The sequence below is a fragment of the Podarcis raffonei genome, chromosome 1 (assembly GCF_027172205.1).
Source record: "Podarcis raffonei isolate rPodRaf1 chromosome 1, rPodRaf1.pri, whole genome shotgun sequence".
NCBI lineage: Eukaryota > Metazoa > Chordata > Lepidosauria > Squamata > Lacertidae > Podarcis > Podarcis raffonei.
In genome coordinates this window covers 71,615,090-71,635,470 of record NC_070602.1, presented here as the reverse complement: position 1 = coordinate 71,635,470, position 20,381 = coordinate 71,615,090, and the positions used below count along the sequence as shown (strand labels likewise).

The 20,381-nt window shown below is 37.8% G+C and overlaps 1 protein-coding gene across 3 annotated transcripts in view; it reads left to right on the top strand.

Annotated features, from left to right (window-relative positions):
• Positions 1-20,381, top strand: part of PIK3C2A (phosphatidylinositol-4-phosphate 3-kinase catalytic subunit type 2 alpha) — a 48,019-nt gene that overhangs the window by 13,610 nt on the left and 14,028 nt on the right. For all 3 annotated transcript variants that reach the window (XM_053392666.1, XM_053392655.1, XM_053392675.1), the window contains exons 3-19: positions 548-648; positions 1,276-1,433; positions 2,243-2,363; positions 3,411-3,522; positions 7,878-7,957; positions 8,063-8,126; positions 9,059-9,202; positions 9,737-9,779; positions 9,862-10,072; positions 10,163-10,285; positions 11,146-11,313; positions 13,144-13,252; positions 14,794-14,936; positions 17,281-17,469; positions 18,108-18,201; positions 19,243-19,337; positions 20,153-20,333. In XM_053392666.1, coding sequence (XP_053248641.1) covers positions 548-648; positions 1,276-1,433; positions 2,243-2,363; positions 3,411-3,522; positions 7,878-7,957; positions 8,063-8,126; positions 9,059-9,202; positions 9,737-9,779; positions 9,862-10,072; positions 10,163-10,285; positions 11,146-11,313; positions 13,144-13,252; positions 14,794-14,936; positions 17,281-17,469; positions 18,108-18,201; positions 19,243-19,337; positions 20,153-20,333 — 2,136 coding nt within the window. The remainder of the gene's footprint in view (positions 1-547; positions 649-1,275; positions 1,434-2,242; positions 2,364-3,410; positions 3,523-7,877; positions 7,958-8,062; positions 8,127-9,058; positions 9,203-9,736; positions 9,780-9,861; positions 10,073-10,162; positions 10,286-11,145; positions 11,314-13,143; positions 13,253-14,793; positions 14,937-17,280; positions 17,470-18,107; positions 18,202-19,242; positions 19,338-20,152; positions 20,334-20,381) is intronic.

Here is a 20,381-nt window from a genome sequence, read left to right as displayed (position 1 = left end):
CTAGGGATGTTTAAACATCTGCCCTTAACAAAAGCTGAGGGGGAAACGTTCCTTTGGGCTAACATAAATGCCCTGTGTTGGGCTGGAATTACTAACTTTGAGATATAAGTGATCCTGTTATTGGTTGCATTTAAACCATAGAACTTTGGGGAGCAGATTTTATTTACAGCTGATTAAATGTTTTGTTTTTCAATATCCCTTAATCAAATTTGGATATTGCAATAAATATATTGCTTACTAGAATTATACATTAATTCTAAGTCAATACCAATAGATCTAATTTTGCTGTGTATGAGTTGGAGCCATCTGGATTTACAGAAGTCCTTGAGTAAATCAGAAAGCAGACTCGAAGGTTGGGAACGAAAATGGCAAAGCAGCCAGTATTTTATAGTGCTAGTCCACGCCCAATATTCCATCATGTGTATACTTAATTCTGCACACATCGTCTCATACTTGATTGAATTTGGGAGACCAAGGAATACGACTCAAGAAAGGCTTATAGGAGTCATGTGTATCACTGCTTTACTTCTTTATTCTTAAATTTCAGACAGACAATGGGACCAGTAACCTGCCAACAGGAAATAAATTTCTCAAAAATGGTGATGGCCAAGACCAAGAACAAGCAGCATTTTGTGATGCCATTGCAAAGTAAGCAGTAGTGTGGTGCAAACATCTTTAAGGAAGTAAATGACAGCACTAGTTTCATTTATAGGCTTGACACTTGAGTATTTTGTTTCATGTGTCATATGTTATATGCATGCTTTTTTACTGGTTTGGAGGGAAAATGCAATTTTTTATAGTTATTAAAGCAGCAAAACACTAAGATTGATTTCTGAATTTTTACTGCATATTCATCTGGCTGTAGGATGTTTTACCATTCCTCTATTCCTGAACTATTACAATACTATGTAATGGAGAATTGGGGGAAAGAGGGGAACCTGAGATTTGTGCACTAGGAAATGTTGAATTCTGTGATTGCATAATTTATTCCATGGTGGGTAGATTTGCATAAACTTGTTAATCTGATTCAGATGTCTTTTGTATAGATTGGATGGTTTGAGATTTTTAGGATAATGGAACATGAGGTTCCATGAGTGCAAGGCCAATGACTTGTCTCATAGGGTGGAGGAGAAATAAGTAAAACAGTTTTTTAGGCAAATGAATTAACTGTGTGATTCTAACTCTTTTTACTAAGAAATAAGTAACATTGTGAACTACATGTAAGTGTAATTTATCTTCATTAGAGCAAGGAACTTACATACATATTGCTTACAGGTTGAGGACCAAGTTTCCCCATGACAATCTTGATACAAACTCAGGCTTTGTGCTGAGCCCAGTAATGTTGCAAAGAAACATCAGTGGAGAGAACTCAAGCATCAAGATTTCAATAGAAATTGAAGGTTTCCAACAGCCAGTGATATTTACATGTGATGGTATGGGTGTTTTCATTTTTTAATAAATGATGTTTCCATAGATCAAAAGATTACATCAAGATGAAAATTCCAAGAATTATTTGCATCCCAAATTATTAGCACACATGAGAATAGTCATTATTCTACAGTTTATGTTTCAGTTGGTTGTAAATATCAGTAGATAAGATTCCTCTTACCAAATGCGTCTGGTGTAATTATTAGGGAACTGTTAAATGGGCTGGGTTTGGGTTTTTGTTTTTGTTTTTACTAGAACTAGTTTAAGTGTTTCAAATCTATTAATTGGGCAGCCTGGTCAAATTTGCATGTCATGTCAGCCTTTTAAATAAGTCTGGGAATAAGCCATCTCCCATGTGATAAAGTTGGCTATCTTGGGTTCTAAAGTAACATTACATTATTTAGATTATAACTGCCACTCTCTTAAATCAAGCAGTTTAAATTAAAGTATAGTAAACAAATCATTTTCCTTGTAGTTGAAAACTTGCAGACATGTCATTGATCTTTTTATGGAGAACCCTCATAGAACTCACTGCATATTCTGGTATGGTCACCAGGTCACTCTGATAGTGACCACTCCCCTAATAAGTTACCTTGTACTGGATTTTATGTCTTTAAAGAACTTCTGCACTTAAATCAGCTGGAAATACAAATTATATTTCATATAAATTTATATGAAATTTATATTTCATATAAATATAAATGAGTCTATTAACTCATTTAAATTGGAAAAACCTCAAGAGTTAGTGAAGAATAAAATAGTACTTTCTTAACTATTGTCTTCTATTTGTTGTTGTTTTTTTGTCTTTAAATAGCAAGTTCTCCAGTTGAGCTTATAATAATGCAAGCACTTTGCTGGGTGCACGATGACTTGAATGATGTAGACATTGACAGTTATATCTTGAAGGTTTGTGGACAAGAAGAAGTTTTGCAGAAGTAAGCAGAAACTTTCCCTCTCAGTATTTAAGTGGGCTTAGGGTGCTTTCAGAAAGAAAATAATGCAAATGTTTGTTAACTTACTGGATTTTCTGCAAAAAGAGTAAATCTGGATTAAATGCAGGCTCTCATTTTGATGATGATGTCAAGTAGACACTGGGGGGTGGGGTGGACTTGTATGTATAGCCAAGAAGAGATTTTTTGCTGATCCCTCTTCTACTCTGCACCTAAAATCTGTTCGGGAGAGATGTTCCTCCACCTCTCAAACAGTTTTTTTTGGGTGGTTTTTAAGCCTGCTGTATCTCCCAGACTCATCACACAACCATGGGTACAGTAGTATTAACCTCTGTATGAATATAAAAAGGTAAAGGTACCCCTGCCCGTACGGGCCAGTCTTGACAGACTCTGGGGTTGTGCGCCCATCTCACTTAAGAGGCCGGGGCCAGCGCTGTCCGGAGACACTTCCGGGTCACGTGGCCAGCGTGACAAAGCTGCATCTGGCGAGCCAGCGCAGCACACGGAAACGCCGTTTACCTTCCCGCCAGTAAGCGGTCCCTATTTATCTACTTGCACCTGGGGGTGCTTTCGAACTGCTAGGTTGGCAGGCGCTGGGACCGAGCAACGGGAGCGCACTCTGCCGCGGGGATTCGAACCGCCGACCTTTCGATCGGCAAGCCCTAGGCGCTGAGGCTTTTACCCACAGCGCCACCCGCGTCCCATCTGTATGAATATAAGGCTAAGCTATAGCTGTCATTTCCCCTTTTTTAAGGGAAATTCCCTTATTCCAAACAGGATTCCTCACAAGAAAAGGGGAACGTTGACAGCTATGTGCTAAGCCATAGTTAACAAAGAAAAAGAGAAGAAGCAAGGGCAGTAGTGAGAGGGAGAAGAGGAAGGGAGCACATGTTGACTGCAAAGGCATGTTACGTCTGCATTGACCATAGTGTTGCTTTCTAGATTCCAGTCACTATTACTTTCCAGGAAAATCTTTTAGAAAAGGTTTTGCAAATTTGAAATGGTAGGCAACCACATCCATTTCTTTTATAGTAAGCACGGTGTAGGAAGCCATGAATACATTCAGAACTGCCGAAAGTGGGACACGGATATTAAACTGCAGCTCTTGACCCGCAATGTTATATGCAGAGATTTGGCACGAACAGTAAGTACAAAGTGAACACACATTCTCAAAACAACCTGACTTTATTGATTTCATGTGTATTATTGAGGTTGTGCACATTCCAGGCTCTCTTCTTATAGCTTGGAACTGAGGAAAAAGATAACTTGTTTTCATTATAGTTATAAGTGAGGGTTAAAAAAAACATTGCAGCCTCTTAACTGTTCAGGAGCAGGGAGAAACATATACTTGTTGCTAGTGATTCCATTTTATATATTTTGTCAGCACTTCCTCAAAGCGTTAAAAGAACTTGATAAAGCACTATAATTCCCCCCTCCCCTGACATCTACACTGCATCAAGTATGTAATTTTCTTTTATAAGACAAGCCAGTCCAGATACATAGAATGTTAATCTTGGTTTATTGCTGTTTTTAATTTTTTAAAAATGTCTTAAATGCCCATTTTAAACTGTTTTTACTTTACATTATATTGTTTTATGCTCTCTTTGTAAACCGCTTTGAAGTTGTTGGTTTTCGTTTTTGTTTAGAAACAAGCGGTATTTAAAGTTTATGAAATAAAGGAATGAACAAAACAATTTTTAGCTTATTTCTTGAGTTAGGAAGGTACTTTCCCATTGTTATAGTTAATAAAAATTAGTTCTACTGAAATATGCTGTAACATATCAATAGATAATTAACAGTGCTTTAAAAAAAAAGTTTAGGGGTACTCTCATTTTGACTCAAGAAAATCACCATTTTATAGTTCAAATCGGGAAAAATAAATACAGTAAATGGACAAAAGTACAAAGATTCACAAAAGGTTTTGGGGTATGCTTACCCCCTCAGAAAAAACCACACTGGATATTAATCCAGTTAAACAGCAGACATTTCCTCCGTCGGGATTCTTCTTTTGCAGATGATGGGTTCCAAATTTATCCAACATGTTAAAGATCAGAGCACAATTCTTACTCTAGAGTAGAGCTATTTTTTGTCATCCCGTTGTTAACCCAATGGTATTGTTGTTGTTGAATGTGTCATAGTACACTAGTAGTGTAGGTCTTAGGAAAGTTTATGTAAAATGCTCTTCAGGTGTTACTTAACATTAAAACATCTTAGCCATATATATATATATATATATATATATATATATATATATATATATAAAACAGCAACTAGTCTTTGTTGGAGGAGTAAGATGCCCAGTACTAGATGTTTTACACATCTTTTGGAACTGTCATAAAATAACAAAATTTTGTACTAACATTAAAGAACTTGAAATTATCATAGGACATACCATGCCAAGGGACCCATTGAAGCTTCTTTTTGGTTGCCTATGGGCAACAGGAAGATGATCCTTTATTAAGTGCAGCCCATATCACTGTTTTTATAACTAAAACAAAATCTCGCCTCCAAGTTTGGAGGACTAACTGATTAGTTTGAGATATAGCTTACATGGTTAAATTGACCAATATGATTCAGTTCAAAAAGGGTAGGCACAACTATGATTGTTTTGTTGAAAAATGGACTCTTCATCATGTGTGATAAGGCACAAATAAACTTAAATCCATATGCTTTTTTGGATTCTCTAAGATCTTTATTTACTGCGTTAAACATAACCAACTTTTCCTCTCCTTTTTTGCTGTTTGGTTCTGTTTGTACATTGTTTAGAAAAAACAAAGAAAATAAAGCAACCTTAGAACAGCAGTCATCACAATGAATAGGGCTGAAAGCAAAAAAATGCAGGAAATTCCTGTGCACAAATAAACATTTTGTACATATTATGGAGCTCTTTAGCACCTGGCCTGGGGCTTTTTAAAGTATTTGTAGAGGTGAAATAGGTTCATTGGAGAGCTTAAGGGCTAACAGTGCAATCCTTTTCATGTCTGCCCCAAAGCAAGCCCCACTGAGTTCAATTAAACTTACGTATTAAATATATACAGAACAGAAAGCGAAGCTGATTGTAAATAACTATACTACAGAAGATATTAAAATAACCAAGGGTACAAGGCAGGGATGCCCACTGTCGCCATTATTATTCATTATGGTGCTGGAAGTTTTGCTAAAATCAGTAAGAAAAAAATGAAGATATAAAAGGGGTGTCTATAGGGAAAAATGAATACAAAGTTAAAGCATTCGCAGATGACTTGGTAATGACAGTAGAAGAACCAGTGGAAAGTATTGAAAGAATCTTAGAAGAAATAGAACAATTTGGACGAGTTGCAGGATTCTATCTCAACAAAAAAAAGACAAAAATTATGGCTAAAAACATGAATCAAGAATTAATTGAGGAAATACAACAAAGGACAGAGATAGAAGTGGTGAACAAAGTGAAGTATTTAGGAATATGGTTAACCCCCAAGAACATTGATTTGTTTCAAAACAATTATTTACCTATGTGGAATCAAATAAAAAGGGATTTGGAGGTGTGGGGAAGACTGAAATTGTCCTTTTCGGGGAGAATATCTACGATAAAAATGAGTGTGCTACCAAAGATGTTATTCCTTTTCCAATCACTGCCGATAATCAAGGGGGCATCAACTTTTAAAGAATGGCAAAAAATAATTTCAAGATATATCTGGCAGGGTAAGAAGCCAAGGATTCAGTTTAAGTTATTAACAGATGCAAAAGAAAGAGGTGGCTTCGCCCTGCCAGATATGAAATTATATTATGAAGCATCATGCCTCTGTTGGATAAAAGAATGGATTAAATTAGAGAATGGAGAGCTGTTAGATTTAGAAGGATTTGATAACAGATTTGGTTGGCATGTTTATCTATGGTATGAGAAGAAAAAAATTCACAAAGGTTTCGAAAACCACATCTTCCGAAGATCATTGATAGAGGTGTGGGAGAGGTATAGAAACTTGTTGGAACCTAGACTCCCCCATTGGATTTCACCATTAGAAGTGATGAGTGTGAAAAAAATTAATATGAGGGGGAGGTGGATAACATATGGAGAATTGGTAACGAGAGGGGGGGAAATGGAAAATGAAAACTTATGAAGAGGTGAAAGAATCTGTTTACGACTGGTTACATTACTTTCAGATTAATGAAATGTTTAAAAAAGATTGTAAAATGTGTGGGTATGAAGGTAAAGAATCAAAATTCCAAGTGGAGGTATTGAATAATGAGTATAAAAATCTGTCTAAAATGTATAAAATGTTGCTGGAGTGGCATACAAAAGATGAAGAGGTAAAAGCAGTAATGATACACTGGGCAAGAGACTTTGGTTATAATATACAGTATGATGATTGGATGAAATTATGGAATGAAAGGTTAAAATTTATGGCATGTACTGCGTTGAAAGAAAATGTAATGAAAATGTTCTACAGATGGTATATAACGCCAGTTAAACTGGCCAAAATGTATAAAACATGCAATAAGTGTTGGAAATGTAAAGAAAAAGAAGGTACTTTCTATCATATGTGGTGGGAGTGTAAAAGGGTGAAAGACTTCTGGGAAATGATATACAATGAATTGAAAAAGATGTTGAAATATACGTTCGTTAAAAAACCAGAGGCCTTTCTATTAGGAATGGTAGGAAACGAAATTAATAAGAGAGACTGTAAATAGTTTCAATATGCAGTGACTGCCGCAAGGATACTTCTGGCCCAAAGATGGAAACAGGAAGAAATTCCAACAGTGGAAGAATGGAGAAGGAAATTGACTGAATATGCAGAATTGGACAAATTGACTGGGAAGATTCGATATCAGAAAGACCAAAAGTTTATTGAGGACTGGGGGAAATTTACAGAATATCTGAAAAATATATGTGCTGTACAGACAACGCTTGTTGGTTTTGAAGAGACTCTGTGAGATAGTAAGAAATATTGCAAAAAAGAGAGTAAGAGGAAAAGGAGTTGGGAAAGGCAATATCATGTTTAGAAATGCGTCAATAAATAGAAATTTTACGAAAGATTGACAGAGAAACTGAGGGAAGTCAAAAATTGAAGAATGAGTGCAAAATAATTTGTTGATTGTATAAAATTTGTTTGGAAAATGAATAAAAATTATTTAAAGAATAAACTTACGTATTCATAGGTAAGTTTTGGCTTACTGCCTAAAACATTAGTTAACCTGAAATGGATTTTACAGTAAAAAAAAGTGAGTTGGCTTTCAAAATTCCTATTTGGTTCACTGATTCATGGTAAATAGTTAATAGAATTTGGAGAGTGAAAAATATTGGTACAAGTTTATAGACTTTGTGACAAACCCTTTACTAGCGTATTTGAAGGTAGATATTTGTGCACTTTATTCTTTAAAGGAAGAGTGAGGGGAAGCCAAAATTCTCATTTTCTAAACTCCAGACAAATTGCTGTCCATGTTTATATTACTTTTTAGAGTTCCTTTAGAAGAAACATGTGGTTATAGTCTTTGAATAACTTGTATATCTCTCATTTTTAGGAAGATGATGACAGTACACCTGTAGATTTGACGAAGCATCTTTATCATGTAGAAAAGCTTTTCAGAGAAAGCATTCAAAGGTAACCACTGTCATAACATCCTTTGTAATGAAATGAATTACCTCCAAGTTGTCAGTATATTTCTTTTACAAATGCATATAGTAATATAATCATTGTTCGTTTTAGTCAGTCTCTTGAAGAGCTGTTGGAAGCTTATCATAATCAAGTCGATAAACTACTTAAGAATGAGGTAAGCATTATCTCTTGCACTAAACTTACTTCTATAGCAATAAAAAAATTCCTTCCAGTAGCACCTTAGAGACCAACTAAGTTTGTTACTGGTATGAGCTTTCGTGTGCATGCACACTTCTTCAGATACACTGAAACAGAAGTCACCAGACCCTTGTATATAGTGAGAGGGTGGGGAGGGGTATTACTCAGAATGGTAGTGGGAATAGGTGATTGGCTGATAGGTGTGGTAAACCTGTTGACGACTGTTAACAACTGCAATTGGTCTTACAGGAAAAAGCAAGGGGTGAGATGGCTAAAAATATTTTTTAGCGGATGGCGCTGTGGTCTAAACCACAGAGCCTAGGGCTTGCCAATCAGAAGGTCGGCGGTTCAAATCCCTGCAACGGGGTGAGCTCCTGTTGCACGGTCCCAGCTCCTGCCAACCTAGCAGTTCGAAAGCACATCAAAGTGCAAGTAGATAACTAGGTACTGTTCCGGTGGGAAGGTAAATGGCGTTTCCGTGTGCTGCTCTGGTTTGCCAGAAGCGGCTTAGTCATGCTGGCCACGTGACCCGGAAGCTGTACGCCAGCTCCCTCGGCCAGTAAAGTGAGATGAGCACCGCAACTCCAGAGTTGTCAGCAACTGGACCTAATGGTCAGGGGTCCCTTTACCTTTAATAGTAGTAGAACTGGACTATTGCAGCTTTCTCCAAATCTGCTAAGTCTTACCACCCTGGTCCATACTTCCCCATGTCCACATTCCTCCTCGTTAAAAACAAATTATGGTGCTCGTGTGTATTTTTCAGAGTACAAATGAGAATCCATATAGATCTTAATAAGGGGCTATACACCCTTTGCTGGACAGGAATAGCTTGGCTGCTGTGAGTCTTGTGTTCGTACCCACACAATTGGACTCCTAATTCAGGACTCTGTCATGTGCTTTTCTCATCAGAACCAGACTAAAGCTGTAGATCATATCATTAAATCTGTTCGAAAAATTTGCTATACATTGGATGGGGTAGAGACTCCTGCAATTACAACATCTGTAAAGAAGCTAAGAAGAGTAGTTAACCTTCCAAGGAGTGCGAGTCCTGAGGTAATTGGTTTGCCATGTTTTGTGCTGTGTATGTGCTTTGTGAGATATAAGGAACCTTTAGTCCCATCCCCCACATTACCTGCAGACAAGTTGATACGGCAAATTTGGGAAAGACAGGTTTTTGTTTCACTAGCCAAGAAGCTAGTGAGGTAAATGGAAAATGTTTCTTCTCATTCTTTTGAGGAGGGGGGAGGAAAACTATTTGTTTTGGAGCATGGTGAATTTTGTCCTTCTGCAATTACAGCCTTTGAAGGGACTTGGGGAAGTGATAGTGATGTCGTTCCTCCTCCCACATCCAATTCTGTACTTTTACAGTGGAGGGTGAGAGGGCAGAGAGAACTGTGGCATTTACAGTAGGTGACAAGAAACCCATATTTTGCCTCTACAGAAGTAAAGAAAGAGAGAACTATTATGAGGTTTTCATAGGATAGTTTTAACAATCAGTTGCATACCTGAATAATTTCATTTATAGTATAGCGTAACCAAGGGTTTTCACATATGTGAAGATTGTGTTTTCCATATGTTATTGCACAGGTGTCTTTAACATCTTCTGATGAGACTAGCAAGAATGCAGTTGGTAAGTACAAAACTTGCATCTAATTTTGTCTTTAATGTTGGTTTTAATGGTTACCTTCCTAAAGCAAAATGTTTTATTTTAGGTGCCTTGCAACTTGAAAACCCTCTGCAAACGAGCATAGATCAGCTGACCTCAGCAGTATATGCTCTTCTTCAACTCCACTTGAACTCGTGCAGCAGTCCCTTAAACACTCCAAAGATTCAGAAAAGCACTAAAGAAGCATGGACTGCCACAGAGCACCTCCAGTTCACAATATTTGCAGCGCACGGAATCCTTAGTAGCTGGGTCTCTGTGTGAGTAACTAAACCAAAACGCACCTTTTACCCCAGTGCGCACGCATCACAATGTTTTGATTCATCATAATGTTTGTCTCCCCTTTACAGTTACGAAAAATACTATTTGGTTTGTTCTCTTACCCACAATGGAAGAGATCTTTTCAAACCTGTGCAGTCCAAGAAGGTTGGCACTTATAAGAATTTCTTCTATTTGATTAAATGGGATGAATTGTAAGTGGTGATTTTTTTATTTATCTGACTCATAAAAATATTATGGTTTCTCTGAGCAGTAGCTATCACATCCCCTGAGATTGTTAATTAATGCTACTGATTCCGTCAGACCACATAATTAACAATGTCTTTCATTTTCTATGCTCTGTCAGTGCATGAAATTCTGAATAGTTTACCAGGTCCTTCAGCATAATTTGCATAGAACCTCCCAACTTTTCAGGATAGAAATAACTAAAAATAAAATTGGTGTTGTTCTACTGTTCAGTTATTAATGTATTCAGCTGGTGAAGAAAACAAGGAAGGAAGCTTGCAAGCCCAGGTCCCATCCACAGTATTGTCTTGGGGATCAAGCTGCTTCCCACACAATGGAAATTCCTATACAGAACTGGGAATTTCCTCATGTGGGAAACTATGAGGAATCCTATGTGAAGCTGGTGGCATATGAGACATGTGCATACAACCAAGTAGGCATGTGCTTTTCCCAGATGGCAAACAATTTCTTACACAAAAGTGATGGATGTTGGAAATAGCCATCACCATATTAAAAGCATGGCTTTACAAAAGTCAGCTGATTATTCCTGTTCCATTTCTCATCATGCTTCTAATGACTCTGTTTCTTTGTCACTAATGTTTATAAATATTGCATGAAATATTTTGTCCATGTAAGAGGGGTTTCTGTTGAAGTATGGTGAGGGTTAGTGAGATTGCAATAGTGCAATTGTCTACATTTAGTTGGCAATGGAGAATAAAGCACTGTTTTAGCAATGGGGGAACTACGTATTGATCTTCTTGAACATATGATATATTTTTAAAGCATAGTTGTCAGTAATTCCTAACGATTCTATTTCTTTATTTTACAGAATAATTTTTCCTATACAGATCTCTCAGTTGCCATTAGAATCCATCTTATGCCTTACCCTCTTTGGAATATTAAATCAAAATGGTGGTAGTTCACCAGATTCCAATAAACAGAGAAAAGGCCCTGAAATGTTGGGTCAAGTTTCCTTACCTCTTTTTGATTTTAGGCGGTGAGTATTGAAAATGTCTTCTGTGGCAAATAGTATAGTTTTGTAAGAGGGAGGTTACCAATTTTAATCCAAAGAAAACAGAGTTGAACCTTAAAAAATGGAAAGAGAAATGCATTATATAGGTATATAGGTGGGATGGTCTCTAGATAACGACCACCTCCTATTTTGAATAATATATTTTAAATATGTTTATTCTTTCGAGGGGTGGAGTGATAGGCTGGCTCCATGTTAAGGATTGTGATACTTTTGAATACTGAGTGGTGTTGACTGCAGTCCTGCATGTGGACTTCTTAAATCCCCAATTCATAAGATTCCAGCTATTAAGGTTTTATCACCCTAGAAATTCTGCTATTTGTATGAAATTCTCTAGGTTCCCAGTACATTGTCCAGCCAAATGTAGTTGGAAAGCAGTTCCCATCATCCTTGACCATTGGCCACGGTGGCTAAGGTTAATAGGTGTTGGGGCCCTCCAGATATTGTTGGTACTACATGTTAGCAACCCCAGAGTGAACTTAAGGAATACTGCAGGTATAGCCTTTTTTCAAGTGGACATTAGAACACAGTCAAGTGGGTTGTCGTCCTCCACTTTCTAGAAGGCAGGAAAAAACATTACCACTTCAAAATAACCTGTAGATCACTCCTGTCTTGGAGTGGCAGTTTGTTTTTCTAGCCTTGCTTGAAGCAGACCTGATTTTGCTGGTGCTCTTCTGGCCCAGTCTTTTCTGGATCATTGTGTGTGCGATCTGTGATATTCTGAGTGTAGTGAGTGCTCTCTTGTTGTCCCCCCACTCCACCCCCTGAGGCCTTTTCCTCAGCATTTGTGTCTTTCATTCTGAGCCATTTCCCCCTCAGTGTCTGTCTTTCTTTGTTTTTCCATTAATTATACAGTTGATTCTTCTCTCCCTTCCAATTAATTATTTCCTTTGTCACCAAATTGTACAGTTGGCTATCTATTGCCTTAACCCTAAGTTGGGGGCTTCCTTACTTATTAATTGTATTTATCTTACCTGGATTCAACCTTCAATTCCTTCCTTTAATTATCCCTCCTGAATTAATTCAGTTTTACTCTTGAATGTGTGCATGCAGCAGCATTATCACTGTGAGCATCCTGCATGACTGTGGTCTTCTCTAGGGTAGCTGTCCTGAGGGATGGGCGACATTCTCAACAATTCCACTCTAAGATGTAGATTACCTTCATAAAACATCTCTCAACTTCTTTAAGGTTGCTGTGTTTATGGCAGGTGCATCTGTGGACACAGCCCATTTGTGTCTCATGCTAATGCGTCAGAAATAGTATCAAGACACATTGTGTGAGGAAACTGATCCCAACTAGACTGATCTTAGCAACAGATTCTTTTGATGGCAGGGAGCTTGTGGGAGATGCCAATTCATTAGGTGACATTCTCATGGAGATGGATAAAAAGAAGGCAGTGCAATAAGAGGGAGGATAAGTCTCCTTTTTGGTGCTTCCATCCTTGTCAGACTTTTCATGCCTCCTGTTTTGCTTGCAGAGGTCATGAATTTTGATCTAATAGGCTACTAAAGATTTCAATCCAGAGGTCCACAGTGCTCAGGACTTCTGAAAATTATCTTTATAAGCATATGGAAAATTATCTTTATAAGTTTGCTGATGCTGAAGAATATGAATCAGGTCTGAGATGATTCTATGAACAAAACTTGTTTTTTCTTCGTAGTAATAACTGCTTAAGTTGGCTCTTTATTTGATTTAACAAGCAAATTCTGTCCTCGTATTCCAACTGCTATTATTTTGTAACTGATAGTTCTTTCTCTGCACAGAGCACTAAATTCTTCTTGGTTTTGTGTCCGTAGAATGTTGACTTGTGGAACAAAACTTTTACACCTTTGGACACCTCCCACAAACCTTGTCCCTGGAGCGGTCCATAAAAAAGGAAATTTAATGGAAAAAATAGTATTGCAGGTAATGCTAGTTCCCTCTTAATTGCTTTTAAAAGCTTTTATACCCTATGCAGAATTATTTGAGTAGTAATAAATGATCCCTTCACAATCTCATCTTCTTTAATCCACAATGAAAATTTGAGTGCTGTATCTCGTCATTACTTGGACTCTTTTTGCAAAACCGTGAGAGGATATATCTGCCCTTTTTCTGCTTTAGCCTTTTTGTATATGGCTGTGCAGTCATGCACATACTAAAGAGTAAAAATAACTGCAGAGAGATGAAGAAATATAAAAACTTCTGTGACATAGTTTGCCTGTGAGGGTTTAGATTTAAATATCTCTGTCTGAGGGATTTGCTCATTACAAGTTCTTATACACACAACCCTTTATTTTTTGTGCAGGGGTGAGTGTTTAATGCAGTTTAGCAGACCATTTTATCGTCCTGATAAGCATGCTGGGAAATGATTGCAAGGATCACTTTCTCAGTATGCTGTAACTGCAAAAATATACATAGATCCTTGTACTTGAGTATGGACCTTTGCATCCAAAAGTGTGATGCATGATGTCTGGCCTACACATAGAATGTAATGAGTTGGTGTAGTAGAGGCAGACTGTAGTACTTCAAACTGCTGGCAGCCATAATACTTTTGAATGTGCCCCTATGTAAAAACAAAAAACAATTAACAGAAAGTTAGAACCTCTATTCCTAGTACTTCAGTTACTTGTAATAACTTCTCCACTTGTTTTTTAAAATGTGCTTCTCCACTTGTAGCTTCATTTGGTCGATTTTGCATTCTAAGGTCCGCTTTGCACATCACAGTAAAGCTATTTTTAATTGTCTGGGCACATAACACCAATCCTGGCCTGACTGCACTGGCTGCCAATTAGTTTCCAGGCCTAATTCAAAGTGCTGGTTTTGGCCCTCAGAGCCTTATGCAGCTCAGGACCACAATACCTCAAGGATTGCCTCTTCCCATATAAACTGATCCAGACCCTGCTGTCATCATCTGAGGCCTTTTTTCATGGTCTCCCTCCTTGGGAGGTCTGGAGGGTGGCAATATGAGAACAGGATTATTCAGTGGTGGCTCTCACTTGTGGAATGCTCTCCCCAGGATGCCCTGCCTGGTGCCATCATTACATAGATTTAGGCACTAGGCATTTCTTTTTACCAGGCCTTTGGCTCTTAATTATCTGTGGTGTCCTTGAGTGGGTGGGGCATTTTAATCCAGTGTTTTAAAAATAGTTTGTCTTTGAGATTCCCCCCTCATGCCAGTTTTAATGTATATATTTGTTTATATATTGTAAGTCACATTTTGCAATGACAAACGTCATATGGAAACTTTATTATTATATACTATATGTATTATTTGTGAGAACACTTCACACTAAATGTTCTTTTTGATCTTTATGGTCTGTGGCTTTGATGTTTTGTTATTTTATTGTGAGGGGAAAGAGGACAAAAAGTGGGTGCTGGAAATGAGGTCGTAATTGGGTTGTAGAAGTAGTTCTCTGAGTTGCCATGTCATAGTTTGCGTCAATAATTTTACTTTTTAAATTTTTCAGATTGATTTCCCTTCCTTATCATTTGATATTGTATACAAAATTCCTCAAGCTGCAAACAGTACCACATGTCATTCCATAGAAACATTGGAAAAAGATTCAAGAGAGCGTCTTCTTTCCATTCTTTCCAAGGAGGGTACACTTGGGTATGTTGTATTGTGTTAAGCGTGGTTAGTCATCATGGTGCCCTCCAAATATTTTGGACTTCATATCTCATCAGCTTCAGTTAGGATAGCCAATGTTCAGAGATTATGGGAGTTTTAATCCACAATATCTGAAGGACTTCACTTTGGTTATCCTTAATATTAAGAGTAGTGGTTTGCCTTTCTACATAATTATCCTACAGTCACCTTTTAATTTAATATACATGTTCAAAATGTTGCACTCTATTAGGTGTTGAGTTTCTCCTTCTTCTAGTTTACAAGTCCTGACAAAATTATCTTCATGTAGATCTAGATGCAGAACAATACTGTATTTCCACACATTTGAATCTAATGTCTAAATCTTTCCTCTTTTGTGTGCGAGACAACTTGAAACCTGACATTCTTTACAGAAAATACTCATCAGAATACCATAAAGCATGCTGCCCATCTGTATATTGCCATATATGACAATCATCCCTGCATTTATTTTTGTTTTTTATACTGCTTGTATTTTGACTGGATTTTTGGTGATCTGGGGAAATCTTGTCTTTTTATGGTCCTGTTTGCATGAAATAAGTGGCAAAAAGTTGGGAGATAGTTGTTAGTGCCTCCCTGAAGGAAACTTGTTTCTTGTCCATTTCAAGTGAGGGATGATTTACCTTTTTATGTCAATATGTGTAGATTGTGTTGATCCTGATTAGACACATCACAATTATTCCCTTTTTCGGGAAGCTGACTGAAGATGTCATCACAGTACAGTGGTACCTCGGGTTAAGTACTTAATTTGTTCTGGAGGTCCGTTCTTAACCTGAAACTGTTCTTAACCTGAAGCACCACTTTAGCTAATGGGGCCTCCAGCTGCTGCCGCGCTGCCGGAGCACAATTTCTGTTCTCATCCTGAAGCAAAGTTCTTAACCCAAGGTACTATTTCTGGGTTAGCGAAGTCTGTAACCTGAAGCGTCTGTAACCCAAGGTACCACTGCATATTTATAGGCGTTGCAGATTCAGGTGTCTTTTCAGTATTTCAGTAATCTCTGTCCAGAGGTCAACATGTTAAATATTTCCCTGTTGATTATCCTGGACCTCAAAGCTCCTCCTTTTAACCTTTTTGGGTCTGCAGAATCTGTTGACTCTTAGTACCACAGAATAATACAGTGGTACCTCGGGTTACATACGCTTCAGGTTACAGACTCCGCTAACCCAGAAATAGTGCTTCAGATTAAGAACTTTGCTTCAGGATGAGAACAGAAATCAGGCTCCGGCAGCGCGGCGGCAGCAGGAGGCCCCATTAGCTAAAGTGGTGTTTCAGGTTAAGAACAGTTTCAGGTTAAGAACAAAACTCCGGAACGAATTAAGTACTTAACCCGAGGTACCACTGTAGAAGGGTCATTCCATGTCAAATGATCCAGGGACTTTTACCTTACAATTTCATATTGCTTTCATTTCCAGTTTCCTAAAAGTAGTATACGAGAAGCTACCTGATCTCAGTTTTTAATTTTTTATTTCATCCTGTTTTTGAGTTATGAGGGTTTGAAATTTCAAAAAATTGACAATTTTGGTCTTGCTGGACTACATAAAAACCTTAAAATCTCAGCCCAGGACTGAAACCCACCTTACCCATGATGTCAAGGCCAGGGCTTGGGCAAAGCCCACTTAAGCAGTTTCCAAAGTTCTGTTGGGAGCCTTTGAAATGCTTCACAGAGTAGGGTGCAAAGGATGGCAATCCTGTTAGGTTATGTGTGTGTTCCTGGTCTGGGTGTCCCACCCACCCCCCATTCATTTCAAGACTTTTCTCCTTTGAGTTTGGGACTTCAAAGCAGCAAATCCCCTGACTTCATTTGTGACATCACGTGATTGTCAAATTTGACCCGTGAGGCAGATCCTAATAATGATATGGCCTTTGGAGTCAAAAGTGTTGCCAGGAACTGGAAAAAATGGAACCTCTGCTGCAGTGGATCTTATCTCTGACTAAACATAGGGATATAATAAGGTTTACTTGCTGACTTTTTATGGAGAATACAGTACTTTTTAGCAGTATATGGAACAACCATTTTAATTTCATTTGTGGCAGAGTGTGGAAAGCAATGGTGCGTCAGCACTAAAGTCTCCTAGCATGAATTCAACTCAAAAGCCTTGCTTTACCATTCTGACTATAGCAGCCTTTTTCCTGCTTGGGCCTTTTGCAACAGTAGAGTATAATATTGTGTTCTGCATGTCCTAAACTTTGCAGCTGTTTTCTTCCCAAGGGGCATGCATTAATGACCGCTGTGATAACCATAAATATATTGTCATGAACTAATAAAAACGTTTTGTCTTTCTTTCGTTCGTTCGTTCGTTCTTTCTGTAGATTGTCTAGAAAGGATAAAGCATTTTTGTGGGAGAAGAGACATTATTGCCATACAGAGCCAAGCAGCCTTCCAAAGATATTGGCCAGTGCACCAAACTGGGATATGACAAATCTGTCTGAAATATATTTGCTGCTTCAGCAGTGGCCTCCCTTACCTCCTCTGACTGCATTAGAATTGCTGGACTACAAGTAAGTAACAAGTTCTGAACTATGTTGTGCTATTCTCTTCTTCAAGTGAGAAGTGCAAGTCACATTCATAATTCATTTACTTCCTGTTTGCTGCTGTTTGCAGCCACACAATTGTGTCCTTGGAGATTGCAGATGATTACATGTGCATCTTGCAAGGCTTGGGGTTATAAATTGCTATTTTTTTTAGTAGGCTTGTAGCCTGATTACGGTGGTGCTGTGCCAGTACATATGTGGGATGGAACGTGGTAGTCACCTCACCAGAACATTACAGTGTTAATGTTGACATTGGAAGAATGTTACATAGTTTTGCAGGCGGATTCACAATTAGGAATATCCCTTATTGGTACAATCAAGTTTCTTTCCTGTTGCGTTCTACTGTATGTACTGATTTAGAGAGTCACAGAATGACAGTGCATTCTGAGAAGCATTTCAACAGTCCCCATAAGGAGGCGAGGCTGCAAATTCTCAAGACAATTTTCTTTGTTCCCCTGCAGATTATAGCACATTTTATATATACCGAGAACTGGTTTAGATTCTTCATTAATAAAAATAATTATTTATTCCAAAAACCACCAGGGAAGTATGCTCTTGTCAAAGTTAAACGAAACGCTGTTTGTTACAGATGTTGTGCTTTGTAGCTTTGCAGATCAGGAAGTAAGAACAAGAGCTGTGCAGTGGATTGAGGCAATTAGTGATGATGAACTTGCTGACTTTCTTCCCCAGTTTGTGCAGGTGAGATGAATGACACATTTAAATATCTTGAAAGCGAGGGGGCAGGGAACTTGGCATTTACTAATTGCACACAAAAAATATGGATCATTTTGACGTTTTGAAAGTGTAGCATTTAGATACAGTGTTATTTAGTCCAATAAATTCAAACTATGGTTTGTAATTTACCTGGTGTGATTGGCAGTTGCTTTTAAAAGACAAACTGGACCTCCCTCCTTTTTCCCTAACCATTTCCATGCATTCCTGGTTGCTTTTGCTACCCCTTTAATATAGACACCCTCCTTCCTTCTTGGCAAGGGCCAGAGAGAAGGGAATACTGAAGGATTAATGCCAGGCAAGGCTGTGTGCATACAATACTGGAGAAATATTTCCAAGGCTGCAATGGAACTCAGTTCTTTGGTTCTTATCTAAAATGATGATAGTGAGCCTGCCCAAATGCTAAGATCATTTGAGACTATTTTCAGTGCCTCCTCCCCACAGCTTCTGAAATTAGGCAGGCAGTGACTGAAGAGAAGCCTTTTCCATCTGTGACACCCCACATGTGAAATGTTCAGGGAAGCTTTCCTGGTGCCAGATGAAAACTTTTTAATTTGCTTAGGCCCATCATCATATAATTAAAAGCAGTTAATTGTTGCTGATCACAGATTTTATTGCGTATGCTAGTTGTTGATTGCCCATTTGCTTATAAGCCAGTATAAATTTTGATTTATATTTAAAATTCGTGTTTTGTAGGTAGTTCTATTTTTCATTGTTATGGGAGGTGTCAAACAAAAGGGCAGATATTCTAAATAAGTACATATTTTCTGAATGAATAGTAACTTAATCTGTGCTGAATAGCTTTACATATTCAGGAATATGGTTATGGGAATAGTTTCCCCCTTAAAATATCTGCAAAACTACATGTGTCTGGTTGTAGTAAGCCACCTACAGTTGTGTTCATTGAGTATTACAACTATATTTTATACTAGTTCATTGTAGCCCCTCAAATAGACAGCTGCTTTAATAACTATGTTGGTTAAAACTTGATCTCTCTTATATATTTAGGCACTCAAATTTGAAACCTATCTGGACAACGCTCTAGTCAGATTCCTTTTGGCCCGAGCATTAGGAAATATTCGAATAGCACACTATTTATATTGGTAAGAAGATCTACATTCTTTTTGTTATCAGATTTTTGTTCTGAGATTTTATATTCCCAGACTTTAGTTAGTCTGAGAATATAAAGTATATTATTATTATTATAGATCACAGTTCCTTATAGCGTAGAAAAATATCTGCTGCCACCACTGGAAATATTTTTAATTACGTGTTCTGAAAAACCAGAAGTGTACTTACTTTATGATGCCCTGGGCTGCTTCTTTCTTTTCCAGCAGGCTAACTTATATTGTAAAGTACCACATTTTACATCAGCCTTTCTCATACTAGTGCAGTTAGTTCATCATTCTGTATCCTAAGCAAGATGATGCTTCATAATGAAAACCCACGTACAAAGGGTAACAAAACGATAACACCAATTTAACGTCAAATGTAATGTTCCACTGCAAATGTAGTGGAAGTAGCATGGCCCTAACCCTGAGATGAAAAGTAGTTTATCTATAACACTTTCTCTAAAGTTCCTTGATAGGAGTATTCTGTGGAAGCTGAAAACCCTTTTCTGCAGTACTAGAGAGAGCATCTTAACTCTTAATTCACATTTCCTTGCCCAATCCATGGCATGTTTACTCTGGTGTAATTCCCACTGCCTACACTGGGGCTTACTTCCTGGTATTTAGGATTGTAGCCTCTCTCCCTTCACACCTTTTCTTGCATTGCTTGTGTTGTATGTGTCAACTAATACTGTGTTCTGTGGCACTTTATAATCTAGTTACTGCAGCAGGAAATTTAGTAGCCTACGGAGGGTGTGCGTGTGTGCAGTTTGTGAAGAAAACTAATCTAATATTACGTAATATTTCAGGTTACTGAAGGATGCCTTGCATGATATCAAACATGGTGTAAGGTATGAGCATATCCTTGGTGCCTTCCTTTCAGTCTGTGGCAAAGGATTGAGAGAAGAGTTGGAAAAGCAGACAAAATTGGTACAGATTCTGGGAACCGTAGCAGAAAAAGTAAAACAAGCAAGTGGATCTTCCAGACAGGTTTGTTACATTAGGAATATTTATTTGTATGTGTATTGCTAATTAAAA